Raw genomic sequence first — 20,663 nt, 5'->3', positions numbered from 1 at the left:
TGCAGTGGTGTGATCATGGCTCACCACAGCCTCAACCTCCTGGGTTCAAGCGATTCTCCCACCTCAGCCTCCTGAGTAGCTGGGACTACAGGCACATGCCACCAAGCCCAGCTAGTTTTTTTTTAGAGACAGGGTTTCACTATGTAGCCCAAGCTAATAAAAGATTTTCTAACTCCAAAAAAAATTTTTTTTGAGACAAAACGTTTTTCTTCTTATGTAACTTTTATACATAAAGAATTCAAGACTGAAATCTGTTATTGAGATCTTTTTCCTGGAAATCTTTCCTTCCTGTACACTCTACAAGTAGATTGGAAGCGCTTCTATATGCTAATTCCTTGCATGCTAAAAAGATTTTTGGAGCAAAAAAACCAAAAAAGTTGGGGTTGAAGCCTTATCTCTGATGCTTAGCAACCCTGTAAGCAATGATGCTACCTAATCATTCATTCATGAGTATAATCATTCAACTTTTCATCTGTGCCAGGTGTGATGTAGGAGACATAAAGTGGACGTCCGTCCCACCCTTGGAAAAGTAACTCTAATACAAGGAACATGAGCATGACATTAACAATGTAGTAAATGTATAGAGGTATGAATACAGAACTCTATACAACTAATTTATTATGGTACCTGAAAGGCTTCAGGGAGAAGCAGTATTTAAACTGGGTCGTGAAATCTGAATGGCAGTTAAAATTTGTGACAGCATCTCTGGAAGAGGGACGAGAATGTTCAAAGGGACTGGGTTGCCAAGAACATTTTATACATATTTCCGTCTTTCAGGGGGATGCATGCATATGCATACATGAAAATTATATATATGTATGTATATAAGAATGGCAGATTGGGTTGGAAAGATTAGGAGTTGAGAGTAAATTTAACTTTGATATGTTTAGGGTGAGGTACTTGTGAACATCTAAATTGAAGGTGTGGTAAAGCATAAACTTCAAAATTAGACCCACCTGTGTTTGACTCACAAGTCCACTACCTAATGTGACCTTGAACAGTTTACTCATTCTTTTGAACCTAGGTTTTCTCATTTGCAAAATGGAGCTAGTATACAATTGTTGCTAGTATACAAATATATATATACACACACACACACACATTGTCACAGGTTAGGCTATTTTAATAAGTGCTATCCTCTCACCCTCTAGGCCTGTGTTTCTCTTTTTGTGTTTGTTTTTTTGTTTTTCTTTGAGACGGAGTTTCACTCTTATTGCCCAGGCTGAAGTGCAATGGCGCAATCTTGGCTCACCGCAACCTCCTGCCTCCTGGGTTCAAGAGATTCTTCTGCTTCAGACTCTCAAGTAGCTGGGATTACAGGCATGCGCCACCACGCCTGGCTAATTTTGTATTTTCAGTAGAGATGGGGTTCTCCAAGTTGGTCAGGCTGGTCTCTAACTCCCGACCTCAGGTGATCCTCCCGCCTCAGCCTCCCAAAGTGCTGGGATTACAGGCATGAGCTACCGTGCCCAGCCTTAGGCCAGTGTTTCTCAAAGTGGCTACGTGCACCAGAATTACCTGGAGTGCTTGTTACACAATGACGCCTTTCCATACCTAATGAATTAATTTACTGAGATGGAGCTTGAAACTATGAAATTTAACCATCATGTTGGAGTTGTGAGGCATATAAATTATGTTAATTAACTTGTATACAAAGACTTTTTTTTTTTTTTGAGACAGAGTCTCGCTCTGTTGCCTAGGCTGGAGGGCAGTGGCGCGATCTTGGCTCACTGCAACCTCCACCTCCCGAGTTTAAGTGATTCTCCAGTCTCAGCCTCCCGAGTAACTGGGATGACAGGTGACTGCCACCACACCTGGCTAATTTTTGTGATTTCAAGCGATTCTCCCACTAAGCCTCCTGAGTAGCTGGTACTACAGGCTTGAACCACTACACCTGCCTAATTTTTGTATTTTTAGTAGAGATGGAGTTTCACCATGTTGGCCAGGCTGGTCTCAAACTCCTGACCTCAGGTGATCTGCCCGCCTCGGCCTCCCAGAGTGCTGGGATTACAGGTGTGAGCAACTGTACCTGGCAAAGACTTCTAATTACACAACTGTTTACTGACTGAAGTTTCTATTAGCATTTTCCCTTAGGCTAAAAATATGAAACCACTTACCTTTTTTCAGAAAGAATATGATACTTTGAAAGTATCGATGGATATATGAGACAGTTTCCTAGTTCTTTTTTTCTTTTACTGAGGCAGGATCTCTGTCTGTCACCGAGGCTGGAGTGTAGTTGTGTGATCTTGGCTCACTGCAACCTCTGCCTCTCAGGTTCAAGTGATTCTCCCGCCTCAGCGTCCTGAGTAGCTGGTACTACAGGCATGAGCCACCACACCCGCCTAATTTTTGTATTTTTAGTAGAGACAGGGTTTCACCATTTTCCTAATTCTTAAAGTCCAAGTTCAGAGTAAAACTAGGTGCTTTAAAGATGGCTCAAGGATGCTAAATACTAACCATTAAATTAGCAACAAAAAGTTAATAAAACGCTAAAACTGACAAAAATATTTTGATAAGGTTATTCCTTTTTTTTTGTTTGTTTTTTGTTTTTTGAGACGGAGTCTCGCTCTGTCACCCAGGCTGGAGTGCAGTGGCCAGATCTCAGCTCACTGCAAGCTCCGCCTCCTGGGTTTATGCCATTCTCCTGCCTCAGCCTCCTCAGTAGCTGGGACTACAGGCGCCCACCACCTCGCCCAGCTAGTTTTTTGTATTTTTTAGTATAGACGGGGTTTCACCGTGTTAACCAGGATGGTCTCGATCTCCTGACCTCATGATCCGCCTAGGCCTCCCAAAGTGCTGGGATTACAGGCTTGAGCCACCGCGCCTGGCCTATTCCTTTGTTTTATTTGTTGTGTGTTTTATTGTAAGATTGTCACTAGGGGGCCGTACTTGGTGGCTCATACCTGTAATACCAGCACTTTGGGAGTCTGAGGCAGGCATATTGTTCGAGCCCAGGAGTTGGAGACCAGCCTGGGCAACATGGCAAAAACCCATCTCTACAAAAAATTAGCCAGGCGTGATGGTGGACACCTGTAATCCCAGCTACCCAGAAGGCTAAGGTGGGAGGATCACTTGCTGTGAGGAGTGATCAAGCCACTGCACTCTAGCCTGGATGACAGAATGTGACCCTGTTGCACACACACACACACACACACAAAATTAAAAATTTGCTGGGCACAGTGGCTCACACCTGTAATGGCAGCACTTTGGGAGGCCAAGGCGGGTGGATCACTTGAGGTCAGGAATTCGAGACCAGCCTGGCTAACATGGTGAAACCCCGTCTCTACTGGGGAGGCTGAGGCAGGCAGGCAGAATTGCTTGAACCCGGAAGGCAGAGGTTCCAGTGAGCGGAGATCGCATCACTGCACTCCACTCTGGGCAACAGAGTGAGACTCAGTCTCAAAAAAAAAAAAGATTGTCACTAGAAACTACCTTAAGTTAGTTTAGGGCTTATACTTCAGAATAAAAGGGGCATAATAATTAGCAATTCAACTGTTTACAAAAAATCAAAGGCCGGGTGCCGTGGCTCACACCTGTAATCCCAGCACTTTGGGAAGCTGAGGTGAGCAGATCACCTGAGGTCGGGAGTTAGAGACCAGCCAGAACAACATGGTGAAAACCTGTCTCTACTAAAAATACAAAAATCAACCGGGCGTGGTGGCGCGTACCTGTGATCTCAGTTACTCAGGAAGCTGAGGCAAGAGAATCACTTGAACCCAGGAGGTGGAAGTTGCAGTGAGCCAAGTTCGTGCCATTGCACTCCAGCCTGGGCAGCAAGAGCGAAACTCCGTCTCAAAAAAAAAAATTGAATAAATATATATTTAAATATATATTGAAAATGTGAGTGAACACAATTTGAAAAATATTTTGTGTTAATAAGATATACAAATTATAAAATTACACAATTCAGTATTTCAACTGCTAACTCTTTAGTGCTTCTATAATTATTCAAATTAATTTTCCTGATTTATTTTTTCCCTACTGTGTGTTTTTGTTTGTTTTTTAGAGACAAGGTCTTGTTCTGTCACACACACTGGAGTGCAGTGGTATGATCATAGCTCACTACAGCCTCTAACTCCTGGGCTCAAGTGCTCCTCCTACCTCTGCCTCCCAAAGTGGTGGGATTACAGGCGAGAGCCATCTTGCTGGGCCCCTACTGTTTTCTTGAATCTTTACCCTCCTTTCTTAGATTCATTGTCATCTTACTGCAGTACTGTATCATTAAGCAGTTCTTTCAGAAATCGTCTCAAGAATAGTACTTTGAGACCTTGTTTATCCAAAAGTTTGTATTTTGCCCCCAGGCTTTGAATACTGGTTTGACCAGGGACTGCGGCTTCTGTTGCTCAGCATTTAGTCTAACTTCCTTATAGCCTGTCTTCCTAAACTTTGGAGAGTAGAAAGCTAAAAACCTCATTTTCCAGCTCCTTTGTAGCCAGTGTTCTGAATATGATTTACATAAAACTTTTTGTTTTTTTAATTACTACTATTTTTTGAGACAGGGTTTCTCTCTTGTCACCCAGGCTGGAGTGCAATGGTGCAATCTTGGCTCACCTTGTCTCTAAACAACAGACAAACAAAAACACACAGTAGGGAAAAAATAAATCGGGAAAATTAATTTGAATAATTATAGAAGCACTAAAGAATTAGCAATTGAAATACTGAATTGTGTAATTTTATAATTTGTATATCTTATTTGTTTATCCCCCTCTGCTGAGATTACAAGCATGCGCCACCACACCTGGCTAATTTTTTGTACTTTTAGTGGTGATGGGGTTTCACCATGTGGGCCAGGCTGGTCTCGAACTCCTGACCTCAAGTGATCCACCTGCCTCAGCCTCCCAAAGTGCTGGGATTACAGGCATGAGCCACTGCGCTCAGCCTACATGAAACTGTTTATATGCCTTTGTATGAAACTTACTTGGAGGTAAATTCAGTGGACAGAGAGAGGGAGACAGACCCATTTTACTGATGTGGATTATAGTATTGGCTTCCTGCTGTAGTCAGTGGTTGCGTGGTAGCAGCAGCTTCCTGTTTTGACCAGCAACTTTGTCTTGTTAGCAGAGGTCGTCTAGTTCCAGAGCCAGTAGCTACAGAAGTGGCCTATAAATTCATCAAGCACCAGACCTGATCATGCAGGACCTCCTTGGAGGGCTGGTCCTGCAGGGAAATGGTTCCTGGAAGCTCAAGTCTATGGTCTGCCTTTTGGCCAGTTCAGTAATTCTTTAATCCATTTAATTTTTGTAAACCAGCTTTAGTAAGTAGACTATTCTCTGCAACAGAATTCTAGTTTTAGATTGTCCCTTGTTATTGCCAAGAATGAAATGCTTTCTGAAGGTAAGGCTGCCATGATAAATCATTTTGGCAAAAGTGAAGAATAACAAAAGGATTGTGTAGTAGCCTGCCTCCAAGGTGGTCCTCAGTGATCCCTGTTTCACACCCTTTTGTAGCTCTCCTAACCCCCCACACCATATTGTACCAGAGTTAATTTGTGTTGTGTGACTAACAGAATATGGAAGAAGCGATGGCATGTCACTTCCAAGATGAGGATATAAAAGCCTGCAGCTTCCATCTTGCATGTGTGCTTGGGCACACACACACACTCTTTCTCTCTTTCCCTCTCCTTTTCCCTCCCCCAACCTGTCAGATCCACTTTAGGGGAAATCGTGTCTTAAACAGTCCTATGGAGAACTTACATGATGAGGAACTGCAGAATCCTGTTGCCAGCAGCCATACGAATGAGTTTGAAGTGAGTCCTCCAACCCAAGTCAGTTCTTCAGAGGTTGCATTCTCAGCTGTCACATTGATTGCAAGCTCATGGGAGATTGAGTTGACCCAATAAAGCTACTCTTGGATTTCTGACCCTCATAAACTATATGAAATGATAATTTAGAAAAAAAACATTTAAGAGATGGTATCTCACTCTTGCCCAGGTTGGAATACAGTGGTGTGATCTTAGTTCACCACAGCCTCGAACTTCTGGGCTCAAGCAATCCTCCTGCATCAGCCTCCTGAGAAGCTGGGAGTAGCTCATAAAATTGACTCATGTCCTTAAGACCAGTCTGAATCCAGTCTTGTATATGCCACTTCCACTTGATGGCAGCACATGCTGCTGAGCACACCTAACCTACAGTGGGGAGGAGAAATTATCTCAGGGAGAAATCAGAGCAATATTTCTGGTGGTTCAACTTACATGAAGACATGGGTGGAGATGACAGTTAATGGTTTCACCAGAGGGTCAGAGATTTGACAACTACAAGATAAGAAACCTAGGCCAGGAACAGTGGCTTAGGCCCATAATCTCGACACTTTGGGAGGCCAAGGCAGGAGGATTGCTTAAGGCTAGGAGTCCAAGGCCAGCATGGGCAACATAGTGAGATTCCCTATCTCTAAAAATAAAAATAAAAAAATTAGCCAGGCGTGGTGGTGCAAGCTTGTAGTCCCAGCTACTCTGGAGGCTGAGGTGAGAAGACCACTTGAGCCCAGGAGTTCTAGGCTGCAGTGAGCTAGGATCATGCCAGTGCACTCCAGCCTAAGCAAAAGATCAAGACCCCATCTCAAAAAGAAATACAAATAAATTTTAAAGAAGAAAGAAAAAAGAAACTTGGGAAGTAGAAGCTTTGGGGAAGTATGTGGACAAACTCAGAATAGGCCCCAAATGCAAGGATATTTGTTTCCTGTGTGAAAGCTTATCAAAAGCTTTCTTATCAAAAGCCGTCTTCTGTGGGTAAGGCTCTTAATATTTAAATGGACAGCGTAGCCTACACTGTGGACGTTGGTTAGCCTCTTTCCCCAGCCATCCCAGTGCTTACTCAGTTATGCTACATTCTGGGAAAATTCCCTCAGCTTCTTTCCAACTCAGATTTTCAGTCTTTTTTCTTTTTCTTATTTTTTCTTTCTTTCTTTCTTTCTTTCTTTCTTTCTTTCTTTCTTTTTTCAGACAGAGTCTCTCTCTGTCACGCAGGCTGGAGTATAGTGGTGTGATCTTGGCTCACTGCAACCTCCACCTCCTGGATTCAAGCAATTCTTGTACCTCAGCCTCCCAAGTAGCTGGGACTACAGACATGCACCGCCCTGCCCAGCTAATTTTTGTATTTTTAGTATGAACAGGGTTTTACCGTGTTGCCCAAGCTGGTCTTGAACTCCTGGGTTCAAGCCATCCACCCGCCTCAGTCTCCCAAAGTGCTGGGATTACATGGGTGAGCCTCTGCACCCAGCCCAGATTTTCAGCACCCTACTAGTGTCCATTCTGCTGTTCAATCCATCTATTAAGCAAAAGTTTTTTGTCTTTTTTTTTTTTTTTGAGACAGGGTCTCACTCTGTTACCCAGGCTGGAGTGCAGTGGCACAATCTCGGCTCCCTGCCACCTCTGCTTCCTGGGTTGAAGCAATCCTCCTGTCTCAGCCTCCCAAGTAGCAGGGATTACAGGTGTGCACCACCACACCCAGCTAGTTTTTGTATTTTTAGTAGAGATGGGGTTTCACCATGTTGGCCAGGCTGGTCTTGAACTCCTGACCTCAGGTGATGTGCCTGCTTTGGCCTCCCAAAGTGCTGGGATTACAGGCGCCCAGCCCAAAAGTTATTTTTAATAACTTATTTTTAATTTTTAAGAACTATTTTTGTGATAGCAACCTGCTCATGTTGCAATAGGTAACAGTGACCCCATCAGTCCTTTAGAGGGTAATAGTTTTTGGTTTTTTCCTTTATTTTCTTCCCTTAGGGATTCATTCTTGTTAGATTTGGAGCCTCTCTGGTGATAAGTATCCCTCAAATTTTTAATGCTTGGTTGTCTGTTCATTTTTCTTCATTTCTGAATTCCTGTTTACCCATGGGTGAATCCAAGTTCTTTTTTGTGTGTGACGGAGTTTCGCTCTTGTTGCCTGGCTGGAGTGCAATGGCACTATCTTGGCTCACTGCAACCTCCACCTCTCGGGTTTAAGTGATTCTCCTGCCTCAGCCTCCCAAGTAGCTGGGATTACAGGCACCTGCCACCACACCCAGCTAATTTTTTGTATTTTTGGTAGAGACAGGGTTTCACCATGTTGGCCAGGCTTGTCTCGAACTCCTGATGTCAGGTGATCCACCCACCTCGGCCTCCCAAAGTGCTAGGATTACAGGCATGAGCCACCACGCCTGGCCAATGCAAGTTCTAATTTGGTGTTTTGCCTCTTGTTGTCGCCGGGGGGGTGAGAGGGAAACAGGAGGGAGATGTGCTTAGTTCCCTAGGGCCCTGCCCTGTCAGCATTCTTTCTAATGAGGTCCAAGCTCTTGGCTTTAATTAGAGTTCAGTGACACAACCCACTGCTCCGTTAAAATTTTCTTCTTACTTTGATGCCCTTAGGGGATATGAAATTATTTCAGGTTCTAGTCTTTCCTTTCCAACCTTTACACTTTAACCCCTTTTCCTGCTTAGCCTCAATAACAAGACAGGAAGTAGGGCACAGCTGTAGGTTTCAATCTTTTAATGGCTAACCCGTGATCTCCTTCTACTCTTTTTTTTTTTTTTTTTTGAGACAGGATCTCACTATGTTGCCCAGGCTGAAATATAGTGGCTATTCACAAGTGCAGCTGTAGCACACTGTAGCTTCAAACTCCTAGGCTCAAGCAATCCTCCTACCTCAGCCTCTTGAGTAGCTGGGACTGCTGACACATGCCACCATGCCCAGCCTTCTCCTACTCTCTGTATTTATCCTAAGATTAAAATATCTCTGGAATTGTTCTTACCTATTTGGTAGTTTTCTCCTGCCCTGATTTGGGATATGGGTTTTCTTGTTTCTCTAACAATCTAATCATATTTGTTTTCCATATTTTGGACACTTCTCCACATCAGTAGTACTCTTTTTGTTTACTAGAATTATGGATTTAATCTTACAAAGGATAACAGAATTTTGTCATGCACATAATAATATGGACTCTAATAAAATGAATACCCCGTGCTCAATATCTAGCTTGAGAACCGCTGTATCACAAATAGCATTGAAATGTTCCGTGTGTATTTCTCCCTCGTGTACTTCCCTCCCCTCCCTAGCAGACGTTTAATGGGATTTGGAACAGGTAGAGAAATAGGTGAACATGGTCAGTTTGCTATGTTGAGGCAATCATCACCGAATTCAAAAATTCAAAAATGTTTTTCCACAACAATATATATCTTTAAAGTGTCACTCCGGATATTACTATTTGGAGCCTATTTTATTTTATTTATTTATTTATTTTTAGATGGAGTCTCGCTCTGTCGTCCCGGCTGGAGTGCAGTGGCGCCATCTCCGCTCACTGCAAGCTCTGCCTCCTGGGCAGTTCAGCCATTCTCCTGCCTCAGCCTTCTGAGTAGCTGGGACTATAGGCGCCCGCCACCACGCCTGGCTAATTTTTTGTATTTGTAGTAGAGATGGAGTTTCACTGTGTTAGCCATGATGATCTCGATCTCCTGACCTTGTGATCCACCCACCTTGGCCTCCCAAAGTGCTGGGATTACAGGCATGAGCCACCGCACCTGGCCTAGAGCCAATTTTTTATGACCAATACCATCTCCAGATAGAGCTAATGTTAACAGTGTTCTTTGAAATCAAATATGTTAAAACAACATCTATATTTAGCAATAAAGTTTCAAAATTAGATAGGTGTTGAAATGGATGAAAGCTTTGATCCTAATGATAAAAGGATTAGGGTTTATGTTCATTAATTTCAAAAATCAATTTGTAGGACCAGGTGCGGTGGCTCACGCCTGTCATCCCAACACTTTTGGAGGCCGAGGCGAGTGTATCACGAGGTCAGGAGTTCGAGACCAGCCTGGCCAACATGGTGAAACCCCGTCTCTACTAAAAATACAAAAATTAGCTGGTCGTGGTGGCGCGCACCTGTAGTTCCAGCTACTCAAGAGGCTGAGGCAGGAGAGTTGCTTGAACCCAGGAGGCGTAGGTTGCAGTGAGTCAAGATTGCGCCACTGCACTCCAGCCTGAGCAATGGAGTGATACTCCGTCTCAAAAAAAAAACAAAAAATACCAATTTGTAGTGGTTCAAAAATGAGCAGAGACCTAATTTATATAAAAATTAGTTTACTGTAATAAGCATGTGAAAACACACATACACATTATTCTCAGACAAATGTAAACATTAGGCTGGGGCATGTTTAGGAAAGGCAGCTTTGAGGAATGACCCAGTTTCTCAAAGGAAAAACACCTGGTTGGTGTTTCTGCTGTCCAGGATGAGGTCCAGACAGGTAATGCACTTTAAATGAGGACTTACCTTTTCACCTCCAGTGACATCACCTTGAACTTCTAGAACAGTTATATTGTTTGGTTGCAAGAATTTCTCTTGTACCACCAGCATCTTCTTGCTACACTCTCCACAGATTATACGCCAGTAACCACATATCACACAAACATGGTCACTTTGCGACTCTGCAATGATAACCAGTCTAGGTCTAGGAAGGAATAACCAGGCCCTAAAGGAATATAATCTATGACTGTAACTGGACAGCTTTCACCCTGACCAGCATTCATCTTTTCACTTGTTTTCCTTTGGGAGACTACTTTCTTTCACTCTAGGCCATCCAGTAGGATTGTCAATCAAAGCCCCTAGAGCCATAGGATAGGAACATAATCCTAGTTAGGGTGAAGAGTGCTAGAAATTTGATTCCGGAGCACAATGACATAAGATAGAAAATATAGGAGCTGAGATATTTTGATGGCAGGGCTCTAGAAGGACTGTCCCTGTTTCTGTAACTTAAGATTCCTAAAGTTACCCTGGTTTTTATCTTTCTTAAGGCTGTGGACCCAGCTTTTCCTAGACTTTATAAGCTATCCTTTGCCCTGCTGATAAATTTTGTTTTGCTGAAGATATAGCCCAAACGAGTTTCTACTGCTTGCAATCAGAAAAGCCTACCTGATCTATTCATTGATGTCACTGTCACCTGTTACCTAAAATTGGAAAGCTGGAATCTTGACCACTTTAATGTTTATTGTGGATCATTGTTTTGGTTTAAAGGAGTTTTAAAAACAAAATGCCAACATTTGTATCAAGAGTTCTTGAACAGGCCAGGCGCAGTGGCTCACGCCTGTAACCCCATCATCTTAGGGGGCTGAGGCGGGCAGATACTTGAGCTCAGGAGTTCAAGACCAGCCTGGCCAACATGGCGAAACCCTGTCTCTACTAAAAATACAAAAATTAGCCAGGCGTGGTGGTGGTGGCACACACCCGTAATCCCAGCTACTCGGGAGGCTGAGGTAGGAGAATCGCTTGAACCTGGGAAGCGGAGGTTGCAGTGAGCCAAGATCACGCCACTGCACTCCGGCCTGGGTGACAGAGCAAGGCTCTGTCTCAAAATAAATAAAAGAGTTCTTGCACAACCCTGAGTTAACTTCAAATCTCTTTTCATACATCCTAAAAAAAAATAGTACTTTTATGAGTGAAATAAGATATTCTGCCAACACAGTAGTGACCAAAAAAACTTTATTAGCTTAGTCTCCACCCTTTTAAATGTACTCTAGGTACAAAATAAACATTATACACATATAAGATCAGTCTTTCCAACTTTAGAATGTATAAATAAGAATGACAATTTTTAAATAAAATACTTTAGTCACAGTCACACAAAACTACCTTCTAAGGAAAACTGTCCAGTGAAGCAGTTAAATTTGTGCTTTCACCTATGAAGAATTAAATTTAAAATGCATTCATTCTTTCTTCTTTTAATGAAAAATAACCTACCCTTGGAAACAGCATAAGCATTGTTATGGTAGTCTAGCTCCTAAATGAAAATGTGGACTGAGTTACAGCTTACTGTAATAACCTACATAAAAAGCCTTTGAAAATTAGCAATCAATCAAAGTATTTATAAATTCAAGCCTCTTTCTTAGGATGAAAGGTAACACAGTTCCTTAACGTCTTTTAAAAGGAACTTTGAAATTAAACCTTACGGTCACAACTAGTCAAGACTTTCATTCAAAAATGTTGCTTAAATATCAAATTTCTCTTCACAGACGCTATGTCCATTTTCTTCATAATCTTCTCTTGTTACCACCATATCTTCAAAATCATCGTTCTCTGATATCAATTTTCCACCTTCCCAGGCATAAGTAATAGGGCTGAAAATAAAGGTATAAATGAACCCAGATGATTTTACAGAAAAACTGAAATGCCTGAAACATAAATTACTTATTAGGTTAGTGCAAAAGTAATTTGTGGGTTTTTTTGGCCATTAAAATGTGGCAAGCTCTGCCCAACCCAACAGAAAATCATTTAAGGTACAGAAATAAGCATACATTTCATATGAGTAGAGCAACCCAAAAAGGAAAGGAACCTTGTTCACTGCTACAAAATAGTAAATGTTCCTTTTTCCCTATGTCCTGAATTTATGGACCCTCTAATTCTAAGGAAAAAACAAGAATATAAGCAAAAGATCAAAAGATGCCTAAAAAGAAAAACTGTCATACTGAGTCTAAATTCTGAATGTGGCAAAGATATGTCATCTCAGTAATTCTCATAGCAACCCATAAAATAGCTACTTTCTTTCTTTTTGAGATGGAGCCTCACTCCATCGCAACCTCACTGCCCAGGTTGGAGTGCAGTGGTGCAATCTCAGCTCACTGCAACCTCCACCTCCCAGGTTCAAGCAATTCTCCTGCTTTAGCCTCCCAAGTAGCTGGGACTACAGGCACATGCCATCACACATGGCTTCTTTTTTGTATTTTTAGTAGAGGTGGGGTTTTGCCATGTTGGCCAGGCTGGTCTCGAACTCCTGACCTCAGGTGATCCACACACCTCAGCCTCTCAAAGTGCTGGGATTATAGTTGTGAGCCACCACACCCAGCCTACTCCCACTTTATAGATTTGAAAAATGAGGCTCAGAGAAGTTAAGTCTGGAACTAGAATTTAGGCTGGAACTAGGATCTAACTCAGTACTGTTTTCACAGTCTGTGCTTTTGCTGCTACACTTTGTTGCCTCTAATAAACGAAACAGAAAACACAGTGTATGATAAATAATTATGTGGGAAGACACAGACAATAGGTAAAATTAGAGCGAGTAAAACATCTAGTTTGGTTTTGCTATCTACAACCAAGATTATACTTTGTGTTATGACTCAATTCTATTTCTACTCTTCTTTTTCCCCAGTTTAGAGTTTCAAATCTGAAAAAGGTAAAGAAAAAAGTTAAATCAATGTTTTCTAGTCAAGTGTAGTGGCATATACCTGTAGTCCTAGCTACTTAGGAGGCTGAGGCAGAAGGACTGCTTGGACCCAGGAGTTCAAGGTTACAGTGAGCTGTGATCACACAAGTAACAGAGGGAGACTTTGTCTCTATTAAAACAAAGTTCGGTTATGGTGGCTCACACCTGTAATCCCAGCACTTTGGTAGGTCGAGGTGGGAGGACTGCTTGAGCCTAGGAGTTCAAGACCAGCCTGAGCAACACAGCGAGATCCCATCTCTACCAAAAATTTTAAAAATTAGCCAGGCATGGTGGTGCATGCATGCAGTCCCAGCTACATGGAAGGCTGTGGTGAGAGGATCACCTGAGTCCAGAGGTCAAGGGTGCAGTGAGCCGTGATCACACCACTGCACTCCAGCCTGGTGACAGAGTGAGACTCTGTCTCAAAAAAAAAAGAAACCCCAAAGCTAGGCGCAGTAGCTCATACCTGTAATCCCAGCACTTTGAGAGGCCAAGAGGGGCAGATCACATGGTCAGGAGTTTGAGACAAGCCTGGCCAACATAGTGAAACCCCATCTCTACTAAAAATACAAAAATTAGCTGAGTATGATGGCATGTACCTGTACTCCCAGCTATTCGGGAGGCTGAGGCAGAAGAATCACTTGAATCCAGCCGGGCGCGGTGGCTCAAGCCTGTAATCCCAGCACTTTGGGAGGCCGAGACGGGTGGATCACGAGGTCAGGAGATCGAGACCATCCTGGCTAACACAGTGAAACCCCATCTCTACTAAAAAATACAAAAACTAGCCGGGTGAGGTGGCGGGCGCCTGTAGTCCCAGCTACTCGGGAGGCTGAGGCAGGAGAATAGCGTAAACCCGGGAGGCGGAGCTTGCAGTGAGCTGAGATCTGGCCACTGCACTCCAGCCTGGGCGATAGAGCGAGACTCCGTCTCAAAAAAAAAAAAAAAAAAAAAGAATCACTTGAACCCGGGAAGCGGAGGTTGTGGTGAGCCGAGATTGCACCACTGCACTCCAGCCTGGGCAACAGAGTGAGACTCCATCTCAAAAAATAAAAAAAAAAGTAAAAAAAACCCCAAAACCCAACTTGGCTGGGCTAAGGCAGAAGATTACTGAGCCCCGGAGTTGGAGGCAAGCTTGTGTGAAACAGTGAGTGAGACTGTCTCTACAGAAAAAAAAAAGAAAAGAAGGTTTTCTTTTCTTTCTTTTTTCCTTCTTTTTTTCCTTTTTGTTTTTTTTAGAGACATGGTCACACACTGTTGCCCAGGCTGGAGTGCACTGATGCAATCCTAATTCACTGTAACCTCCAACTCCTGGACTCAAGTGATCTCCCTACCTTGGCCACCCAAACTGGTACAATTACAGGTGTGAGCCACCAAACCTGGCCAATAAATGTTTTCTTTATTGTATTTATTATATTTGCATTAAGCTTTTATAAAAATGGATTTATATGTAAGTATACACATATATTTATACAAAAGCAGTGGATGCACAATAAAAATTTATTTAATAAAATAATAAGACTTAGTTCTGTGGATCCTTTGGCCTGTAACCCGTGCATGCAAGATAAAAAACCAATATGCTTTATACTCTTAAGAACATATGAACATTAATGGTGAGAAAAATCATTCCAATATTTTTAAATTGTTTATTCATTTATCTCATAGCTATAAAAGAAAGGGATACCAATGAGGGCCTTCTATGAACTTCTATTGATTTTGGAAAATTCTACTTTAGCTTTAAAGCAAAACTCTAGAATTAAGAGTCAGGTATGTGGGGTCTTGTTTGCAACTCTGCCACTAACACTAGGGGTGAGTTTTTTAGACGTGTATTTTGGTAAGAAGTCCTCACTCAAGATAAGAAAACTGGGTTTTAATCTGATCATTGCTATTAACTCACTATAAGGCATATGCCAACTCATTAGCCCTTGTTTCTTTATTTACAAAATAAGAATATTGAATAGGATGATATATAAGCCCTTAGAGCTGTAAAATTCTACCTTCGTTTTTTTTGTTTTTTTGCAGCGGGTTGGGGGGGAGTTGTTAGTTTGTTTTTGAGACAGAGTCTCGCTCTGTCACCCAGGCTAGCATACAGTGGTGCAATCTTAGCTCACACCAACCCCTCCACCTCCTGGGCTCAAATGATCCTCCTTCCTCAGCCTCCTGACTAGCATGGACTACAGGTGCACACCAGCACATCTGGCTAATTTTTTATAGAGATGGGGCTTCACCATGTTGCCCAGGCTGTTCTCAAACTCCTGAGCTCAAGTGATCTGCCTGCCTCAGCCTCCCTTACAGGCAAGAGCCACTGCGCCTGGCCCTACCTTAGTTTATTTTAACCACTAAAGTGGAAGTGATGATATGCACTTTTTCTCATATAACAGGGTACAGGGTAGACATAAAACAGTTTTGAATTTTAAAAACCTCATTAGAAAAGTCATTTAAAGGGAATTTTTAAAATTCTAAAATAATTTATGAATTGATAAAACTTACCACAATGGTTCAATTATTCAATTTCTATTCCTGACAGAAACTGTCAAGAAATAATACATCTCAGATAAACCATATAGATAATAGCCTGATTGCTTTGCCTATAAAAATCTTTTACGACCAAGGCTGATTTACTACATGGGAGTAATCACCCCATATACGTAATTGAGCACCCATTGTGTACGAAACATTATGGTTAGCACTTTACATACTTTCATTTAATTTAGTGAAATGTAAGGTTTATCATTTCAATTTTTGAAAGAAGAGAAATGAATATTCAGCAGGTGAAATCAACCTGCCACCGTGGGAGAGCCAGGCTTTAAACTCAAGTCAACAGACCACCTTTTCTATATGCGGACTTCCATGTTTCATTTCTATATAAAACAACACTTACTTTTCAGGCAGCACAACAGAAACATCATAATCTGTTGGAGTAAGACATCGAACTTCTGAGTAAACCCGATCCCTAAATCCTGGGAAAAGGGAATTTCCTCCTGTCAAGACAATGTTCTTAAAAAAATGCGGCTGCATTTCTTTAAAAGAAAAAGAGAAGGAAAGGAAAAAAGGCATTAGAAAATCTGTTTACTTTTCTGGAAAGATGTGGATGAGGGATCAGATAAGAAGCAATTAGATATTAGAGTTACTGGTGGGAAATCAAATAAATTCTCAGGTCCATTCTAAGATTTGTAATGAGGTTACAGTTTATACAAATAAAAACATTAAAGAGTGAAATATGACTTCATAGATCTTTAAAAGAAAAACCTAAGATGAGGGGGGTAAACTACTGGCTACTTACTGTACACTCATGTAAGCCATATAAAAATGAGTGACACTGTAGTAAAAAAAAAAAAACTTGATAATTATAATTATTATTCTCTAAAATGGGGGGCAGGGGTCTTGCTGTAGGCTGAGACTGTAAGCTATCATAAGGATGAAAAGGTCTTTCATGACATTTGAACTTATAAGCCGAAATCTCCACATTATCTCACTGAGGCAAACATACATGCTGTGCAGTACTTACCTTTGATAGTTAAAAACACTCATAATCTATGTTTACAGAAGGGATCTAAGTATGAACACACATTAAAGTTACATGATAGCAAATGTTAAGTATTAAAAGCCTTCAAAACACCACTGGAAAATCCATCAGGAATTAATAAGTACAGGCTATCCCACCTAATGTTTCTGTTTAGTAAAACAAGGGCAGAGTTTCCGTATATTGACCTTGAGTATCACTCTGCCATGACATTAAAGCAGTGTAGTACAAAATGTTGTACGCATCGTGACTGCAACCTTATATAAAATGGGAAATATGAAAATAGCTGTGAAGTAATTATGTACGGATAGCATTATTATTATTATTATTTTTTTTTTTTTTTTTATGAGAGGAAAGCACATGGCCTGTGCTAGATTTTCTCCAATGCCTACTTCTTGTGAACCAGGGAGATATTAAAGTATCCTAAAACTCTAGAACATTATTTACTTAAGGCATGTTTCAGGAGAATCCAGAAATCACTATGAAACACCATATTCCAATCCCTTTAAAATTAATACTGTATGTTACTCTAAATATAACAAAGAATAAGTCAGTCCACCAATAGCTGAAAACCATTACATTGTTAAGTTATAAATTTTTATTCTGTACAGATCTGGGTTAAATGAAAACTTTTCTAAAATGGATATGGCAATTTAATACTCATGGAGAGATACATTTCTTCAAGTTTAAATGGACCATAATGATTTCTCCTCTATCAAATTTATAATCACAAAAAAAGATAAAAGAAAAGAAAAAAACTTAAAGATGAATCAAGAATTATTTAAGTGCATTATGGGATCTAGAAATCTCTGCAAATAAAACAGACTCACCAATTTCCCTGAAATTATTTAGAAAAAACAGCGTTCATAGGGCTTATGATTCTTTTTAAACAATTATAATTCTTTAGTATTTTACTCTATTTATGTACCTTCAGGTAGATTCTGAATTGAATAGACAATAGCTTCTGGAATTCCCATTTCTTGAATGCCTATATCAGAAGGATTAAAGAGTATTTCTGGAACAGCAAATCTCTCATTGGCCAAACGAAGAATTTGTTCCCCAGATTTGTATTTTCCACTCAACACCATCTCTTCCCTTGGCTTAAAGAAAAAGAAGATTAAAAGTTTGAGTTACATTAGTAATATGCAATACTATATATTAACCATGTTCTTGGAAGTTTCAGGATTCTCAAAATTGAGAAAAATGTGGCTGCCTTTACTATCGCCAAAATCATACAAAACACAACTAAATAATTACTGATGCCAATATGGCTGTTCCTTCAAAGATAATTTGGCAGCTTTATTCCACACACTCTAAAATACAAAGAGGGCCAGGTGCCCTGGCTCATGCCTGTAATCCCAGCACTTTAGGAGGTCAAGGCGGGTGGATCACTTGAGCCCAGGAGTTCAAGACAGCCTGGGAAACATAGCAAGACACCTGTCTCTTAAGAAAATAAAATAAAATAAAATACAAAGAAAAAAAGAAAACAGACAAGAGAGAACTTGATAATCTATCTATAATGGTACAATGATTCTAGTTCCTAGGGAACAAAGAACACACTCTAAATTAAAAAATTTACTATGTCTTGTGTTTCCACTGTCTACTTTCACTCCCCTAATTCAGGTGTTTACTGGATATGTGCCTCTATTCTACTAGGATTTCCCCATTCCCTTCTGGAAAGAGCCTACATCTCCACATTTCTTTACTGTGTATTCAATCTCTATTCTAAATTAGTTTATAAATGATTTTAGCAAGTCCATGGTCCTTATCCTTGAAATTACCTTATAATTATAAGGCCTATGTATAACAAACAAACTTTAAACAACCATGACTCATATTTTCTTGTTATTTATTTTCTGCTACCCCACCCATTCTGTGAGCTGTAGTGCTGAGGGGGCTAGAAAAAATAATCTCCTCTCACAATATTCTAAATCATTAAAAATAATGGTCCCTCTCAATTTTACAACCATCAGCTTTCCTAGCTAGATTCAGGTAAAGATACTCATTTCATTTGACTTATTAATGCAGTTGTCCTCCCATGAAAGGATAGGTCCCAGTCCTTTATGTAAGTATAAAAATACTTAAAATATATTAAAACACTAGCAATTTATTAAAAAGTAACATATATAAATAATATTATAGATTCCTTAATATAATCAGCCATCTACTCTCTATTCAGATTTCAGCTTCCTGAGAGGTTTTTTCTGCTTCCCAAATAAAAAGATCCTTCACTATTCTCTATCACCCTATATTATCCTTCATAGCTTATATTGTTCACCATCACATATCCACGAACTAGCATAAAAAGGTACCTGGCACACAGTACTCAATAAATTTTTGAATAACAGTATGCAAGACAACAACATATCATTCATTAAACATATTACATACATTATCCCACTGAACTCTCATATAACCCTGTAACACGGGCATATTTTCCTTTTAAAGTAATGATGCAGTTGGGCTCTGCAAGAGCATATTACTTGTTCAAGGTCGTTCATATCATAACCCAAAGCACATACAAAATGTTCTTTCCACGATACTACCACTCATAACCTGGATATAAATGGTTAGATTTTGATCATTTGGGAATTTCATGCTCAAAACATTATTCTATAATAAAAAATATCCTGAAAATTACACAATATTCACAAATACTCCAGGAAGAACAGAAAACTATAAATCACTTTTAACCCAGAAAACTATAAATCACTTTTAACCCCAAACACAGTTACATGTAACAAAGAGAAGAATACTATGCCTCACAGAAGTATTCTTCCTTCTCAAGCAGAATGGAAAATATTTTCTATGAATTTACAAATTCATTAAATTCCAGCCATTCACTGACTTGAGTTTAAGGGATATAAGTCATTCTGTCAACATTCAAAATAACCTGAGATAGTTGCAGACTTAGAGAATTTCAGTTGACAAAACATTACAGGTTATCTAGTTCATAGACCTGATTGAGAGAAAAGGATCATGGGACTTATTCTGGATTAAATAACTAGGGGAGAGAGCCAGTCTAGATATCCTTGTTAAATGTTAGCACTAAAGCCATTAACCATTAACATGTAATCTGGAGGCTGGGCACACTGGTTCACACCTATAATCCCAGCACTTTGGAGGCCAAAGTGGGAAGATCACTTGAGCCCAGTAGTTGAGGCTAGCCTGGGCAACACAGATGAGCGTGGTAGCTCGTCTCTACAAGTAACTTTTTAAAAACTTAGGCATGGTGGCAAACATCTGTGGTTCCAGCTACTTGGGAGGCTAAGGTGGGAGGATCACTTGAGCCTGAGAGACCAAAGCTGCAGTGAGCCGTGATCACACTCCAGCCTGGGCTATAGAACAAGACCCTGTCTCAAAACAAACAAACAAAAAATGTAATCTGGTACTACAAGTAGTTTCTGTTTTATTACAGTATAATTACAAAAGAGTATAATTACAAAAAGACTTTATTTTAGACATAGACAAATGAAATTTTTAAGTGTCAATGGGAGCTGCTACTTTAGGTCATGTGTCAATGTAGGTCATGATTACTACACAGCCCTCATAAAGTTAGTTCCAGTACAATTAAAGAAATGATCAGTGTAAGTTATGCTGGCTCTGCAGAAAGTGCTAATCAACGTTGAGGACAATTTTCTCAATTTAGGTCAGTCAAATTCATTATACATTAGCAGGCTTCCTCTTTCTGATAAGAAAGAAAACTGGAATTTCTATTGGTTGTTATCTGTAAGGATATTACAGGCCTATTTTTATTGCTATTGTTACTATCATTAGTGCTATAAAATCAAGTATGTAACTTCCCCCAACTACTTAAAAATTTTCTGGAAACTATCAAAGTTCAAGTGTTAACAAAATCCTAGGAATAAAGGCTCTCAAATGTTTATTTTAATCAAGTATTAAAATCAAAACAACATACAAAATCCCAATATGTAAAATATAACTATTTCTAAATCTTTTTTTTTTTTTTTTTTTTTTTTT

General features: G+C 40.3%; 1 protein-coding gene across 1 annotated transcript in view; it reads right to left on the bottom strand.

Annotated features, from left to right (window-relative positions):
* Window positions 1-11,428: 11,428 nt before the first annotated feature.
* The window catches only part of ACTR6 (ARP6 actin-related protein 6 homolog (yeast)), a 25,146-nt gene continuing 15,911 nt past the window's right edge, over window positions 11,429-20,663 (bottom strand). The window contains exons 9-11 of the mRNA XM_011934638.1: window positions 17,611-17,782; window positions 16,041-16,179; window positions 11,429-12,080 (exon numbers count right to left, since the gene is read on the bottom strand). Coding sequence (XP_011790028.1) covers window positions 11,951-12,080; window positions 16,041-16,179; window positions 17,611-17,782 — 441 coding nt within the window. The 3' untranslated portion in view covers window positions 11,429-11,950. The remainder of the gene's footprint in view (window positions 12,081-16,040; window positions 16,180-17,610; window positions 17,783-20,663) is intronic.

Source organism: Colobus angolensis, unplaced genomic scaffold, assembly GCF_000951035.1.
Source record: "Colobus angolensis palliatus isolate OR3802 unplaced genomic scaffold, Cang.pa_1.0 Scaffold10, whole genome shotgun sequence".
NCBI classification, from domain to species: domain Eukaryota; kingdom Metazoa; phylum Chordata; class Mammalia; order Primates; family Cercopithecidae; genus Colobus; species Colobus angolensis.
This window is presented reverse-complemented; position numbering and strand designations above follow the sequence as displayed.